Source organism: Prinia subflava, chromosome 1, assembly GCF_021018805.1.
Source record: "Prinia subflava isolate CZ2003 ecotype Zambia chromosome 1, Cam_Psub_1.2, whole genome shotgun sequence".
Lineage (NCBI taxonomy): Eukaryota > Metazoa > Chordata > Aves > Passeriformes > Cisticolidae > Prinia > Prinia subflava.
Window position 1 is genome coordinate 486,781 of NC_086247.1, and position 15,913 is coordinate 502,693.

Here is a 15,913-nt window from a genome sequence, read left to right on the forward strand (position 1 = left end):
ACAGTGCCGGGACAGCGCCCGGGGACACTGTCAGCGCCGGGACAGAGAGAGGGACAGTGCCCGGGGACAGTGTCAGAGCCGGGACAGAGAGAGGGACAGCGCAGGGACAGCGAGAGGGACAGTGAGAGGGACAGTGAGAAGGGACAGTGAGAGGGACAGCGCCGGGACAGAGAGAGGAACAGCGCAGGGACAGCGAGAGGGACAGAGCCCACGGGACAAGGAACAGGACAGGGACCGGAGCCGGGATAGGGACGGGAATGGGGCAGGGGACGGGAACAGGTATGGGATGGGGCAGGCAGGGTGACAGGTACAGGGGTGGGGGCGGGAATGGAGGTGGGAACAGGGATGGGAACAGGACTGGGACCAGGGATGGGGACGGGGATGGGGATAGGGACAGGGATGTGGAAGGCCCCGTAAAGTAGATTGGGGACAGGATGGGGACAAAGGGGGACAGCCACAGTGAAGAGGGAGAGGGGATAAGGACCAGGATGTGGATGGGGAGAGGAACAGGTTCAGGGCAAGGGACAAGGACAAGGACAAGGGTGGCTCCTGCTCTGCCTCACAGAGCTGGGGGGGCTGAGGGAGGGGCACCAGGCTCTGCCCGGATGGGGAGGGGAGGCAGCAGAGAAGGATCCCAGCCCGGCAGTGTGGGGAAGGGCGGATCTGGGGCACACATCCAACCAAGAGACCAGCGGGCCCCAGGGGCCGGTCCTGCAGCAGGGCCCGGGCCAGCGCTGGCTCTCACCAGGTGTGCGTTGAGCTCCTCTTTGGTGGCATCCGGGTGTCCCCAGGCCGGCTTGGAGCAGAAGAGCTGCAGCTCCACCTGCTCCAGCCACTGCAGCAGCTCCGTGATCTCCAGCGTGATGTCCTGGACCTGCGGGCGAGGCGGGGCTCAGCGCCGGCCCCTCCGCCCGGCGCCACCGCGGGCCCGCGCCCCGTACCTGGCTCAGGTTGTTCTCCAGCTCCAGCTGCCGGCTCTCGGTCTCGCTGCGCACCAGCTCCCAGCGCTGCCCCAGCTGCTGCAGGCTGCGCTGCAGCCCCTCCACGCTGTCCCCCAGGCTGGACAGCAGCAGCCCCTGCCCGGCCTCGGTCACCGACTGCACCGTGCGGGCGTGGGACATCACGTCTGTCCGCAGCACCTGGCGGGGCACGGCTGGGGTCACCCCAAATCCCCCCCTCTGCACCCCAAACGCCTCTGCAGGGAGAGCACCCATGGGTGCCCCCAGCCGGTGTCAGGGCTGTAGATCTCGGCGGGGTGCAAGGAGGAGGCGCAGGATTTGCCGGTTCGTGGTCAGGACAGGCGCGGGGGGGGACAGGGACCCCCGCACGGCCCCTCCGGCGCCGGGACAGCCCGGCCCTGGCGGCCGCGCCTCTGCCAGGCACGCCAGGAGCGTGCCCGGGCACGGGGCTGTGGCACGGGGCCGGCACGGGACAGCTCATTCCTGCCGTGCTGTCACCGCGGGAGGGACGCGGGAGGGGTCGAGGGAGGGGACGCGGGAGGGGACGCGGGAGGGGTCGAGGGAGGGGACGCGTCCCTGCGCTGTGGCCAGCCCAGCCCAGCCCTGCTGCCGCAGCACCCGAGGAGGGGCCGGGCAGTGCCCTGGGGGTGTCACCATAGCGGGGACACCCACCCTGGGGTGCCACCATGGCCAGGACCCGCACCCTGGGGTGCCATCACGGCCAGGACCCACACCCTGGGGTGTCACCATAGCTGGGAAATCCCCCCTAGAGGTGTCACCATGGCCGGGACACCCACCCTGGGGTTGTCACCATGACTGGGACATTCTCCCTAGGGTGCCACCATAGCCAGGAAACCACCCTAGGGTGTCACCATGGCATGGACACCCACCCAGGGGTGTCACCATGGCCGGGATACTCATCCTAGGCTGTCACCATGGCCAGGACACCCACCCTAGGGTGTCACTGCACCCAGGTCACACACCTTGGTATCCCACTACACCCAGGACACCCTTCATGGGGTGCCAGCACGCCCAGGACCCCCAGGACACGCCCCTGCAGCGAGCCCTTGCCCGTGTCCCGGGCCCTGCAGCCTCACCTTGTGCTTGGCCAGCTCGATCTCGCAGCTCTGCAGGTCGGGCCGCAGCGGCGCAGGGCCCTGCAGCTGCTCCGCCGTGCGGCTCAGCCACTGCAGCAGCTCGGCCAGCTGGTGCTGGAACTGCCCCAGCCCCAGCAGCGCCGCCTCCAGCTGGTGCTGCCCGGGGAGAGAGGGGCTGTGTCCGGGGGAGCCGGGGCAGCCGTACCCGGAGAGCCCGGAGCACCCAGGGGACAGCCAGGTGACAGCCAGGGGCCACCCAGCCCTGTGCACCCACCCAGGGAACAGCCAGGGGACAGCCAGGGAGCAGTCAGGGTCCACCCAGGGGACAGCCAGGGCCCACACAGTGTCCACTCAGTGCCCACCCAGGGGACACCCAGAGCCCACCCAGCACCCACTCAGTGTCCACCCAGTGCCCATCTGGCCCTGTGCACCCACTCAGTGCCCACTCAGCACCCAACCAGTGCCCACCCAGCCCTGTGCACCCACCCAGTGCCCATCTGCAGCCCCCACACCCCCAGCACCCCAAGCACCCACAGGAGAGATGGGTGAGGAGGAGGAGGAGATGCCCACCCAGCACAGCCATGCCCCCCCACCTGCCCTGCCGGCCCCGCCCCGCGCCCCCCGCGCCCCCTGCCCACCTGCCGGCTGACGATCTCCTCCTCCAGGTGGTCCCAGCGCTGGCGGAAGTCGCTGAGTGCGGCCGGGGGCTCCCCCTGCCCCGCGCCCCCCTGGTGCCGCAGGCTCTCCACGTCCACCTTGCACTGGTACAGCTCCCGCTTGAACTCCTGGGGGGCGGCACTGCCCGGTGACCCCGGCCCCACGCACCGGGGCAGGGCCTGGCCTGACCCCACGGTGCCCCACTGCGCCCCACGGCACAGCACAGGCACCCCATGGCACCCCATGGCACCCCATGGCACCCCACAGCAACCCATGGCACCACACAGGCACCCCACAGCACCTGGGCCCAGAGCTGCTCCTCTGGGGCTGCCCGGCCACCTCAGGGACGTGTGGGGGACAGAGCTTGGCCACTGCAGGCAGGGCTTGGCCACCCAGCACCCCCCACTGGGTCTGTCCATCCCTCCATCCTCCATCCCTCCATCCCTCCATCCTCCGTCCCTCCATCCCACCTCTGCCTGGAGCCCTCCCTGCCCCTGCCCTGCCCCAGGATGGGGCACAGCACGGCCCAGCGTGGCACAGCACAGACCAGTGTGGCACAGCACGGCCCAGCGTGGCACAGCACAGACCAGCGTGGCACAGCACGGCCCAGCGTGGCACAGCACGGCCCAGTGTGGCACAGCACGGCCCAGCATGGCCCAGCACGGCCCAGCGTGGCACAGCACGGCCCAGCATGGCACAGCACGGCCCAGCGTGGCCCAGCACGGCCCAGCATGGCACAGCACAGCACGGCCCGGTGTGGCACAGCCCGACGTGAGCCCCTGACCCCCCAAACACCCCCGAGAACCCACCCGGGACCCCTGAAACACCCTTGGGACCCCCAAACACCCCTGGCAACCCCCAACCCCTCAGGGACATCCCCAAAGCTCCCTCACACCCTTGGGGTGTCGGGGGGCACGGGGGGGTGTCAGGGAGGTCAGAGGGGTCAGGGGGGCACAGGGGACATTTGGGGGGCATGGGGGTGCCATGGGGGGGTCCTGGTGATCCGGGGAGGGGTAGTTGGGGGGTTGATGGGGGGCACAGGGGGAAGGAGGGCAGGTTTGGGGCACAGGCCCAGCATGGCACGGCACTGCCTGGCATGGCACTGCCTGGCATGGCACAGCCTGGCACGGCACAGCCTGGCACGGCACGGCACAGCACAGCACGGCACCTTGAGCTCTGCCAGCTGCTGCTGCACCACGTCCAGGTCCCCGCCGACCAGGAACTCCTCGGCGATGCGCAGCTCGGCCGCGTCCAGCCACTCCAGCAGCCGCTGGACAGGGAAGATGGGGGGATTAAGGGGTCCCGTGGTGCCCCACAGCCCTGAGCAGGGACAGGGAGGTGGCACAGCCCCCTGTGGCACCCCACACCCACCTGCATGGTGTCCTGGTAGCTGAGGGCGGCCTGGAGCTGCTCCTCGAGGCGCCCGTTGCGCTCCGTCCACACCCGGCTCAGGCTGTGCCAGGAGGAGTAGAGCTGCGGCCGGGCAAGGGGTCAGTGGGGCCACGGGGGAGGGGGCGTGGGGGGCACAGGACCCTAACCCCAACCCCCTGGGCACGGGGGTCAGTGGGGCCACGGGGAGGGGGCGTGGGGGGGGACAGGACCCTAACCCTAACCCCAACCCCCTGGGCACGGGGGTCAGTGGGGCCACGGGGAGGGGGTGTGGGGGGGACAGGACCCTAACCGCAACCCCCTGGGCACGGGGGTCAGTGGGGCCACGGGGAGGGGGCGTGGGGGGCACAGGACCCTAACCCCAACCCCCTGGGCACGGGGGTCAGTGGGGCCACGGGGAGGGGGCGTGGGGGGCACAGGACCCTAACCCCAACCCCCTGGGCACGGGGGTCAGTGGGGCCACGGGGAGGGGGCGTGGGGGTCAGAGTGGACAGGGTGGACAGGACACAGGGGTCAGTGGGGCCATGGGGGAGGGGGTGTGGGGGGGACAGGACCCTAACCCTAAACCCCTGGGCACGGGGGTCAGTGGGGCCATGGGGGAGGGGGCGTGGGAGTCAGGGTGGACAGGGCACAGGGGTCAGGGGTGGACAGGGCACAGAGGTCAGGGTGGACAGGGCACAGGGGTCAGTGGTGCCACAGGAGGGACAGGGCGCCAAGGTCAGAATGGACAGGGCACAGAGATCAGCAGTGCCTCGGGGGGTACAAAGTGTGGGGGTCAGGGTGGACAGGGTGGACAGGGCACAGGGGTCAGGGGTGGACAGAGCACAGGGATCAGTGGTGGACAGGGCACAGGGATCAGTGGTGCCAAAGAGGGGACAGGGCACGGGAGTCAGTGGTGGACAGGGCACAGGGATCAGTGGTGCCAAAGAGGGGACAGGGCACGGGAGTCAGTGGTGGACAGGGCACAGGGGTCAGTGGTGCCACAGCGGGGACAGGGCACGGGGGTCAGTGGGGCCACAGTGGGAGAGGGAGTGGGGGTCAGGGTGGACACAACACAGAGATCAGCTGTGCCCCGGGGGCACAGAGTGTGGGGGTTAGCGTGGACAGGGCATGGGGGTCAGTGGCACTGAGTGGGGGTCAGTGGCACTGCTGGGGTCAGGGGTCAGTGGCACTGAGTGGTGTCAGGGGTGAGGGGTCAGTGGCACTGCAGGGGTCAGTGGCACTGCAGGGGTCAGTGGCACTGCTGGGGTCAGGGGTCAGTGGCACTGAGTGAGGGTCAGTGGCACTGCTGGGGTCAGGGGTCAGTGGCACTGAGTGGGGGTCAGGGGTGAGGGGTCAGTGGCACTGCAGGGGTCAGTGGCACTGCAGGGGTCAGGGGTCAGTGGCACTGAGTGAGGGTCAGTGGCACTGAGTGGGGCCTGGGGTCAGGGGTCACTGGCACTGAGTGGGGGTCAGGGGTGAGGGGTCAGTGGCACTGCGGGGGTCAGGGGTCAGTGGCACTGCAGGGGTCAGGGGTCAGTGGCACTGAGTGGGGTCAGGGGTCAGTGGCACTGAGTGGGGGTCAGTGGCACTAATGGGGGTCAGTGGCACTGCTGGGGACCGGGGACACGCCACCCCCCCAAGCTGCCCCCACTCCCCGTCCCTCCCTGAAGCCAACCCCGGGGGCGCTCACATCGTCCAGGCTCTTGGTGACGTCGGGCTTGTCGGGGTCCCCGCACGAGGCCATCAGCTCCACGCCCAGGCTGCCCAGCGTGTCCAGCTCGCCCTGCAGCGCATCAATCTCCTCCCGCAGCGCCTGTGGGGGCGCGGGGCTCAGGGCTGCCCACCCTGGGGGTTGCACAGGCACTGCCCACCCTGGGGGCTGTCCAGGGGCTGCCCACCCCGGGGGCTGCCCAGGCACTGCCCACACCAGGGGCTGCCTGTATGTCCTAGGGTGACTTTCTGGTGCTTGTGTCCCCAATGGTCTCTTCTGTCTGTGCTGTATATCCTGTATATCCTGTATATTCTGTACATTCTGTACAATCTGTACATTCTGTATATTCTGTACATTCTGTACATTCTGTACATTCTGTATATTCTGTACATTCTGTATATTCTGTATATTCTGTATATTCTGTACATTCTGTACATTCTGTACATTCTGTATATTCTGTACATTCTGTACATTCTGTATATTCTGTATATTCTGTATATTCTGTATATTCTGTATATTCTGTACATTCTGTATATTCTGTATATTCTGTACATTCTGTACATTCTGTATATTCTGTACATTCTGTATATTCTGTATATTCTGTATATTCTGTACATTCTGTACATTCTGTATATTCTGTATATTCTGTATATTCTGTACATTCTGTATATTCTGTACATTCTGTATATTCTGTATATTCTGTATATTCTGTACATTCTGTACATTCTGTACATTCTGTACATTCTGTATATTCTGTACATTCTGTATATTCTGTATATTCTGTATATTCTGTATATTCTGCATATTCTGTATATTCTGTATATTCTGTATATTCTGTATAATCTGTACATTCTGTATATTCTGTATATTCTGTATAATCTGTACATTCTGTATATTCTGTATATTCTGTACATTCTGTACATTCTGTATATTCTGTATATTCTGTACATTCTGTATATTCTGTACATTCTGTATATTCTGTATATTCTGTATATTCTGAGTTCTGTGCCTCTAGACTGGCTCTGAGCGCAAATCAGGGAACGAAGCAGCGCCAGGTTTGTTTTGAGCGCCGCTCTCACTCCTGCACGTTCCTCTCCGTTCTGTGCTCGTCTGAAGCACAGACCGGCGGCTGGGACAGAGATTTTTTTTTTTTTTCTTTTTAGTTAATTTTAGCTAGCTGGGGCAGAGAAGTTCCCTGGATTGATTTTTTCCTTTTTTCTTGGGACTCTTTAAATCTGCTCAGGACTGAAAACCCCAGAGGAGCCCTGAGGGCTGGCAGCTGCAGGGCCTGGACCTCCGGAGGGACTGATAAAAACTGAGTGAGCTGAGCCACCCACGGCAAGGATTTCCTCAGGTTTACCATTGCTCTTCAGAGCAGAAAGAGGTTGTATTGTTCCATATCATTCCTTCTTTATGCTCGTGGGCACTTTGCTTTTTAAATAAAGAGTTTTTTCCCACTTTTCTCCCAGGGAGTTTTTCCCGGCCAGGCTGGGGGGAATAGGGGACAGGCTTTTGGGTTTGCTTTCCTATCCAGAGGTTTTCCTCCCAAACTCGCCCTGAACCAGGACCCGGTGCCACGCTCCTGCCCTGCCATACCTGCATGGTGCGCAGCCGCGTGCGGATGGCCTCGGGCTCGCCACCGGCCTCCTCCAGCCCCAGCACCAGCTGCTGGGCATCGCCCAGCGCCACGGCCAGCTCGGCCAGGCCGTGCCAGAAGCGCTCGGCCAGCGCCAGCAGCTCCCGCAGCCACCGCTCCCGCTCCTGGCAGCGGCCGCGCAGGCAGCCCCAGCGCGCCAGCAGCTGCGCCGCGCGCTCCTGGATCCCTGCGGGCACAGCGGGATCGGGATCGGGGCGCTGCCAGGGCCCCACACCCGCACACCGCCCCGGCAGGGACAGGGGTCACCGTCCGTGCCCACCGTGCCCACCCCGCCGTGCCGGTACCTCTGGCCGCGGCGTCGGAGCTGACCGCCTGCATGGTGGCCAGCAGCTCCTCGCCCTGTGCCCGGACGCCCTCCAGGGCCACGCCGAGCTTCTCCAGCTCGCCCAGGGCCAGGCTGTTCTCCCGGATCTGCTCCCTCAGGTGCGCCGCGTCGCCGCGCACCGGGGGCTGGCTCTGCAGGCGGCTCTGCAGCCGCTCCAGGCACTCCAGCAGCAGGTCCATGCGCTCCGAGAGCTGCGGGGCAGCGCGGTGACTCGAGGGCCGGGCCCTGGGGACGCGCCCCACCTGGGCAGTGCCGGCCCCGTACCTGGCTGTACCGCGGCAGGGCGTCCTCCAGCAGCGCCGCGGCCTGGCGCACGCGCTCGCGGATGTGGCCGTACTGCTCCTCCAGCTCCTGCCAGCGCCGCTGGAACGGCGCTCCCTGCTCGGGGCTCAGCTCCGCCAGCTGCGCCGAGACGCGCTGCAGCTTCCCCACCAGCGGCCGGTGCTCGGCGATGGCCTCCCGCAGGCTCTGGAAGGTTCCGTGCACGTGGGGTACACCCCGCAGGGAGGCGTCACCCCTGAGTGCCCCAGCCTGAAGGTCCCCATGGCAGTGCCACCCCCATCCTGTCACCTGCGGGGTGGCCAAGGGGGTCCCTCCTGCCCCCGCCCCGCCCTCACCTGCAGCAACGCCTGCTGCTCCTTGAAGGCCTCGTAGCTGATGGCGTTGGGGGAGAGCTGCACGCCCAGGGCCTGCGTCTCCTCCAGCCAGGGCAGCAGCTCCTCGAGCGCCTCGGAGAACTGGGCCAGCAGGGACTGGGCGTGCTCCAGCTGCACGGCACAGGCGCCGCTGCGCAGGGACAGCTGCTCCGTGCGCTCCCGCAGCGCCTGCACCGACGGCTGTGGACACAGCGAGTCACCGCGGGCCGGGGACACGGGGCACGGCCACCCCTGGGTGCTGGCACGGCCACCCCTGGGTGCTTGGCACGGCCACCCCTGGGTGCTGGCACGGCCACCCCTGGGTGCTTGGCACGGCCACCCCTGGGTGCTGGCACGGCCACCCCTGGGTGCTTGGCACGGCCACCCCTGGGTGCTGGCACGGCCACCCCTGGGTGCTGGCACGGCCACCCCTGGGTGCTTGGCACGGCCACCCCTGGGTGCTGGCACGGCCACCCCTGGGTGCTGGCACGGCCCCCCAGCTCACCTGCAGGCGCTGCCGCAGGGGCTCGGGGCAGCGGCGCAGCAGCGGCTCCGAGAAGCCCAGCAGGCGCTCGGCCAGGCCCCGGCAGTGCAGGATCTCGGCGGAGAGCAGCTGGAACGGAGCCGCGGGTGGGCACGGGGTCCTGGCAGGGGTCGGCGGGTGGGGATGCCCGGCCGGCGCCCCCCGGACCCCTGAGCGCACCCACCTTCTGCTCGGAGAGCTGCGAGCGGAGCGCCTCAGTGTCCAGCTGCACGCGGCCGATCTCGTCCAGCCGCTCGCCCAGCCCGGCCACGCGGCCCAGCTGCGCCTCCAGCACCTGCTCAAACTGCGGCAGAGGGGCAGAGGTCAGCCAGGGAGGGCGGGAAGGGGCAGCTGCTCCGGGATTCAGGTGCTCAGCGCATCCCACGGGGCTGCGCCACAACCCAGCACGTCCCACCCGGACCAAACTGCCCCCGCGGTCAGCGATGCTGGGAGGGGTGAGGGGCTCAGGGGGCCGGTGTCCCACACCTTCTCCCTGTCGCTGGCAGTGACTGAGGGCTCCTGGCCGTCCTGCTGGCCCTCCTGCTCGCCCAGCTCCTTCTCCATGCGGCTCAGCCACAGCGCCAGGTCCTCAGGGGCCGTGCCCAGGCGAGACGAGGCCTCCAAGGTCTGGCCCAGCCGGTGTGCGGTGTCAGCGCTGCTCTGGCCCACGATGAGGTACCTCATCCTCAGCGACTCCATCTTCTCCTGGGTCAGCTGGGCCTCCTCCCCTGTGGCAGAGTGACCCTGGCGTCAGTGCCACCGCCCTGGCACCCCTGGACATGGGATGGCCACACCAGCAGAGTGACCATCGCTCTGTCCTCACCTCCCCCCCGCTCCTGCTGCTCCCAGACCCAGCTCTGCCCTCTCATCCCCCTGCCAGCAGGACCCCCCTCCCCCGCAGCACCTCACCACCGGTGACCCCCGTCCCGCCATGGCCCTGACCCACAGGCCCCTCTGCACGCCACGGGTGCTCTGTGCCCCCTCACCCCACGCCACGGTGGGGAGCAGCACGTCCCAAGGACCCCCCGTGCCCAGGGCCCCCCTTGCTGGCCTGGACTGTCGCTGCCTGTGCTCATCCCACCCCGACTCCCGCGGTCCCGACCCTGCGGCCGCCCCTCCCGGCCACGGCCACTCGCCTGTCACCATCTCCAGGACCCGCTGCCCGCTCTCCAGGGCGCCCTCCAGCTCTGCCAGCTGCCCGCGGATCTCCTCGCAGAGGGCCTGCAGCAGTGACCGGTGATGACACAGCTGCCCACGCCCACCCGTGCCCACCCTGCGCCCACTCTGTGCCCACTCTGTGCCCACCTGGGTCTGCTGGTGGGTGTCCTGCACGCGGCCCACGCAGCCGTCGGTGCCCCAGAGCTGGGCCAGCCGCCTCTCCGTGGCACCCAGCCACTCCTGGAAGGTGTCCACGGCCCCCTGGAAGGCCTGGGCTGCCGGCAGGATCCGCTCCAGGCAGCAGTACCTGTGTCAGGGTGGGGTGAGCCGGGCAGGGGCAGCCCCCAGGAGGGGGGTCCCAGCCAGCAGAGACCCCTGTCCCCCACACCGCGCCCCGTGCTGCCCTGAAATGAGGGGCACGGCAAGGCCGGTGCCCCCACAGAGGGACCGGTGTCCCCACAGTGGGATCGGTGTCCCCACACAGGGATCGGTGTCCCCACAGTGGGATCGGTGTCCCCACAGTGGGATCGGTGTTCCCACAGAGGGACCGGTGTCCCCACAGTGGGACCGGTGGGAAGGGCTGTGTGATGGACTGTCCCTGACCCGCTGCTCCTGTACAGCCCCGGCCCGCGTGATGGGGACGGTCCCTCCCTCCTGGTGGCCCCAGTGGCAGTGGGGCAGAGCACAGTGGCACCAGGGTGTCACAGAGGTGTGGGGGACACCGGTGAGCAGAGCCCCAGCGGGGCAGGGATGCCGGTCCAGCAATGGCCCCAGACCCACCTGGCTTCAGCCTCCTGCCTCAGCTTGTCCCACCTCTCCCCGAGGCCGAGGGGGCCGGCGCTGCCCTCGGCCGTGCCCTGCGCCGTCAGTCTGTCCTGCACCGTCAGTCTGTCCTGCGCCGTCAGTCTGTCCTGCAGCACCAGCTCCACGCGTGGCCTCCGCTCCTCCAGCAGGCGCTTCAGGAGCTGCAGGGCCGGGGGACACCGCGCTGTGCCGGGGACCCCCGCGGACCCCTCCCGCCTCGGCACAGCCCCGCAGGACCCCGGCCCTAATCCCGGGCAGGGCGGGCGTGGGCGGGCCGGGCCGGCCGGCCCCGCTGACCTTCTGCTCCTCCAGCTGCGCCTTCACCACCTTCGCCTCCGCCGCCGGCGGCTTCTGGTTGCTCACCAGCTCCTCCATGTCGGCCACCCAGGCCAGCAGCCGCTCCAGCGTCTCCTGGCCCCGGTCCTCGGCCTCCTCCGGGCCGGGGACAGCCCGTGAGGACACCTGTGGGGGGAGAGATGGCTGAGCCGAACGTGTGGGCAGGGGAGGGCGGCCATGGGGCAGCCGTGGGGCTGGGCAGCGGCCATGGGGCAGCAGCCATGGGGCAGCCATGGGGCTGGGCAGCAGCCACGGGGCAACCATGGGGCTGGGCAGCAGCCATGGGGCAGCAGCCATGGGGCAACCATGGGGCTGGGCAGCAGCCATGGGGCAGCAGCCATGGGGCAGCCATGGGGCTGGGCAGCAGCCATGGGGCTGGGCAGCAGCCATGGGGCAGCCGTGGGGCTGGACAGCAGCCATGGGGCAGCCGTGGGGCTGGGCAGCAGCCATGGGGCCGGGCAGCAGCCATGGGGCAACCATGGGGCTGGGCAGCAGCCATGGGGCAGCAGCCATGGGGCAGCCATGGGGCTGGGCAGCAGCCATGGGGCTGGGCAGCAGCCATGGGGCTGGGCAGCAGCCATGGGGCAGCCGTGGGGCTGGACAGCAGCCATGGGGCAGCCGTGGGGCTGGGCAGCAGCCATGGGGCCGGGCAGCAGCCATGGGGCAACCATGGGGCCGGGCAGAAGCCATGGGGCTGGGCAGCAGCCATGGGGCAGCCATGGGGCAGCCATGGGGCCGGGCAGCAGCCATGGGGCAGCCATGGGGCAACCATGGGGCCGGGCAGCAGCCCCCACGCCGTGTCCTCTCCCCGAGGTGACACCGGCGACAGCGGGACCCTGTGCAGCCCACGGGGGTCCCCCACAGGGCTCCCAAGGCAGGGGCTGCACACCCGGTGCCGTTTGGGTCCCTCCGGACCCGCGGCCCTGCCAGACAAAGCAGAGGGAAGGGAGCTCCCTGCGCTGCAGCGCCCGGCACGGGGGTGCCATGGCCCACACCGGGGCACAGACAGTGCCAGCACACCACCCCTGGCCAAGGGGACACGGAGGCCAAGGCTCCCTGTGGAAAAACCACGCTGGAGGGCAGCCCTGTGGCCCAGGGTGCTCCCAGCACAGGCCTCTGTCCGTCGGTCACCTCAGCAGCGTCCCCGTGTCCGGCGAGCTCCCCCACGCACTCCGTCAGCACCGTGACCGTCCGGGTGACCACGGGCTCGCCGCCCCTCTCACCCGCCGGGTACTCGGTCACCTCCACGATCTCGGTCACGATGGTCTCCGTCACCTCGGTCACCTCGGTCACCTCCCGCGTGGTGACAGGTTTCCAGGACCAGGTGCTGCGGGGGGCGCCGGCCCGCGGCGGGGTCCAGGCTGCGCCCCCCGCCTGCCCCCGCACCGCGGCTCCGGCCGCGCCCCCGTTCTGCACCGCCACCTCGGACTGGCTGCGCCTCAGCACCGGGCTGCCCGGCCGGCTGCGGGCGGCGCCGGGCCCCGGGCTCCAGCCGTTCTCCAGCGGCACCGGCGCCTTCTCCAGCAGCGCTGGCCAGGCCTCGGTGGCTCCTCCGGCGGACGGCGGCCCCGCGTCCGGCCCGGGCTCCCGCAGGAGCTCCTCCGGCCGCCGGCTCTTCTCGCCCAGGCAGCTGGGCCGGCTCACCGAGTTCCCCATGGCGCGGGCGCCGGGCCCCCGCCTCAAATCCCGGCCTGCAACGAGCCAGGGGACGCGCGTTACCGGGGCCACCGGGGGTCCCCGATGCCGGCCTGCGCTCGGGTAGACCCCGCACTCCACGGCGCTGCCTGACCTCGCCCTCCGGCGCTGGGGGTCTGGCCCGCAGCAAAGCGCTGCCAGGAGAGCCGATACCCGGGTACCGGGACACGGGGATGGGACCGGGGCCGTCACCGCGCCTGGCGGAGGGAGGGGACCCCGAGGGACCCCCCGGCAGCGCCCAGGGCGCCCGTCCCACGCGTCTGGGCAGAGGAGAGGCAGATGCTGCCCCCGGCATCGCCGTTGGATTAACGAGGAGCCGCGAGAGAGGAGCATCTGCCCGGGGGGACGGGGGCGGCGGGGGCACCGGGCGGGGGGCGCGCAGGGGACGGGCAGGTGGCCCTGCCGCAGCCATAAATCCCCGGCGTGACCCGGCAGGACCCTCCCCCGGCAGCCCCCGCCCCCCGCCGCAGCCGCAGCGCTGCTGCCCCCGGCCCCACACCCGGCCCTGGGCACGTGTGTACACACAAACACACGTGTGCACACACAAACACACACCACACACGTGTGCAAACATACGCACACACACACACACGTGTTCAAACATGCTCACACGCCACACACAAACACAAGTGTGCACACACAAACACACGTGTGCACACACAAACAAGTGTGTGCACACACAAACACGCGTGTGCAAACACGCTCACACACCGCACACACATGTGCAAGCATGCTCACACGCCAGACACAAACACACGTGTGCAAACACGCACACATGCCACACACACACGTGTGCAAACAGGCCCACACACCACACGCACACACACACGTGTTCACATACACACCCCACACACGCTCCCTCCCACCCGTGTGCACACACACCCCACAGGCAGACCCCACGCTCGCACCCTGCTTGGGGGGAGTCAGCGACAGGACCCCACGCCCGCCTCAGCCCTGACACGAATCACACCTGTAGCAGCCCCGCACACGCGTGGGCAGCGCACGCACCATCCGAGGCCGTGCCCCCGGCCCGGGTTCTGCACCCCGAGCCCCACGCGTGGCCCAGCGCGCCGTGGGACCCCCGGCGGGCGCGGCCCCGGTGCGCGGGCACTGCCCCGGTGCGCGGGCACGGCCCCGGTGCGCGGCCCCCGCACTCGGCCCGGGCAGGGTCCGACACGGGCACCCCTGGGGGAGCCGCCCCCGGGCACTGCGCTCCCACCCCACCGCCCTCCGTGAGTGTGGGTGGGTGGGTGAGCGGGGTGACCTGGGGAGACCCCGACCCGCGCCCCCCGCCCGGGGGGGCTGCGGGACGCGGACCCCGCCCGGCCCCGCGCACGCCGCCGCCCCGGACCCGCGCCGAGCCCCCGCCCCGCACTCACCCCTCGGCGACTTCGGGCGTCCATGGGGCCGGGCCGGGGGCGCCGCTGCCGCCGTTACCGTTCCGGGGGGGCCCGGCCTGTGCGGGGGAGCGGGGCGGAGGCGGCGGGGGGAGACTCGGTCCCCGTTACCGCCGCCCCGGCCCCGCCGCCTTTGTGCGCCGCGCCCACGGCGCGGGGGGAGTGCGGGGGGCACCGGGCGGAGACCCTCGCACCGGCCCCGGCCCGGCTCGGCGGGGCTGGTCTGACCCCGGACGCACCGCCGCCCCCGTTAACCCTCCGGGAGCCGATCGCCGCCGTTACCGGGGAAACCCCCGGGGCCCCGCAGCCATCCCGCGGGGGAGGGGCGGCGCCGGCCCACCGCCCGCCCCGCGCCGCCCGGGGGGGCGACGGCCCGCAGCCTGCACTGCCACCGGCACCTGTACCGGCACCGGCACCGGCACTAACACCGGCACCTGCCCCGGCACCGGCACTAACACCGGCACCTGCCCCGGCACCGTACTCTCACCGGCACCTGCTGCTGTCCCTGCACCTGCCTCAGCACCTGCGCTGACACCAACAACTGCTCCGGCACCGGCACCAGCAACCACACCGGCACCGGCACCTGCAGCGGTACCAGCCCGGTACCGGCTCGCAGTGAGCCCAGGACAGCCCAGCCCCACGGTGCCACAGCCCCACGGTGTCACAGCCCCACGGTGTCACAGCCCCACGGTGTCACAGCCCTCCAGCTCTGGCCCCCCAGCCTGGCTCTGGCCCCCCAGCAGTGGATGCTGTGGTCACTGAGGGGCTTGGCCCCGTTCCCTGGGGCTCTTTGTGTGGGGGGCCAGGCCGGGCTGACCCCCCTCAGCCAGGGGCCCGGGGGTCTCAGTGGATCAGGGCTGAGCTGGGGGCCAGGCCGGGCTGCTAAGATGCTCAAATGAAGCCCACCCTGAGAGCCAGGACGCTGCAGGCCTGGGTCTCCAGAACCCCCTCGCTGCCACCCCGGGTGCTGAGGGACCCGGGGGCAGCCGGGGGCCGCTCCTGCCCGCGGTGTGTGAGCCCCATCCCCACCCTGCCCTGACTCAGCTCCGGTACCGCGCCCTCCGAGCCGCTGAGAGCCCCCCAGGGCGGGGGTCCTGCCCCGCAGAGCCGCAGGGGTGCCCCTTGCTGGGCCCCGGGAGCCGCTGCGGGCGTGTCGGCCCCGCTGATGGATGGGGCTCCCTGGGGTCTCCTGGGAGCGGCGGGCGGCGGGGCCGGGGGCTTTGTCTGCCGCCGGAGACGCTGCCGGGAATTAGCATCTGCCGGGGCCTCGGGGGCTCCGCACCGTCCTCCCCGCACGGCGCCGCAGCCTCCCGCTGCTGGCACCGAGGTGCTCGGCGCCCAGCACGGCTCCGAGCCCCGTGGGGCTCCGGGCGCCCCACGGCACCCACCGAGCCCCGCCGGGAGCGGCTGGGCAGGGGCCGAGGCTGCGGTTCGCTCCTCAGAGCCGCCTCCGTCCCGCGCGGCCCCGGCAGCTCGCCCGGCACGCTCCGCAGCCCCAGGTACCGGGCTCGGGGTGGCACGGGCGCCCCGGGCAGGGGAGCCCGGCGCGGGGCACCGGGCGGGAGCGGTCGGCTGCAATCCGCAGCCT

General features: G+C 69.6%; 1 protein-coding gene across 1 annotated transcript in view; it reads right to left on the reverse strand.

The window, feature by feature from the left end:
- Positions 1-14,473, reverse strand: part of LOC134551598 (microtubule-actin cross-linking factor 1, isoforms 6/7-like) — a 31,730-nt gene extending 17,257 nt beyond the window's left edge. The window contains exons 1-20 of the mRNA XM_063399439.1: positions 14,308-14,473; positions 12,365-12,924; positions 11,195-11,359; positions 10,874-11,058; positions 10,241-10,400; positions 10,072-10,156; positions 9,422-9,663; positions 9,120-9,239; positions 8,918-9,025; positions 8,395-8,613; positions 8,042-8,245; positions 7,737-7,968; positions 7,392-7,618; positions 5,775-5,897; positions 4,085-4,186; positions 3,882-3,983; positions 2,695-2,841; positions 2,057-2,212; positions 942-1,139; positions 746-874 (exon numbers count right to left, since the gene is read on the reverse strand). Coding sequence (XP_063255509.1) covers positions 746-874; positions 942-1,139; positions 2,057-2,212; positions 2,695-2,841; positions 3,882-3,983; positions 4,085-4,186; positions 5,775-5,897; positions 7,392-7,618; positions 7,737-7,968; positions 8,042-8,245; positions 8,395-8,613; positions 8,918-9,025; positions 9,120-9,239; positions 9,422-9,663; positions 10,072-10,156; positions 10,241-10,400; positions 10,874-11,058; positions 11,195-11,359; positions 12,365-12,889 — 3,429 coding nt within the window. The 5' untranslated portion in view covers positions 12,890-12,924; positions 14,308-14,473. The remainder of the gene's footprint in view (positions 1-745; positions 875-941; positions 1,140-2,056; positions 2,213-2,694; positions 2,842-3,881; positions 3,984-4,084; positions 4,187-5,774; positions 5,898-7,391; positions 7,619-7,736; positions 7,969-8,041; positions 8,246-8,394; positions 8,614-8,917; positions 9,026-9,119; positions 9,240-9,421; positions 9,664-10,071; positions 10,157-10,240; positions 10,401-10,873; positions 11,059-11,194; positions 11,360-12,364; positions 12,925-14,307) is intronic.
- Between the last annotated feature and the right edge of the window lie 1,440 nt (positions 14,474-15,913).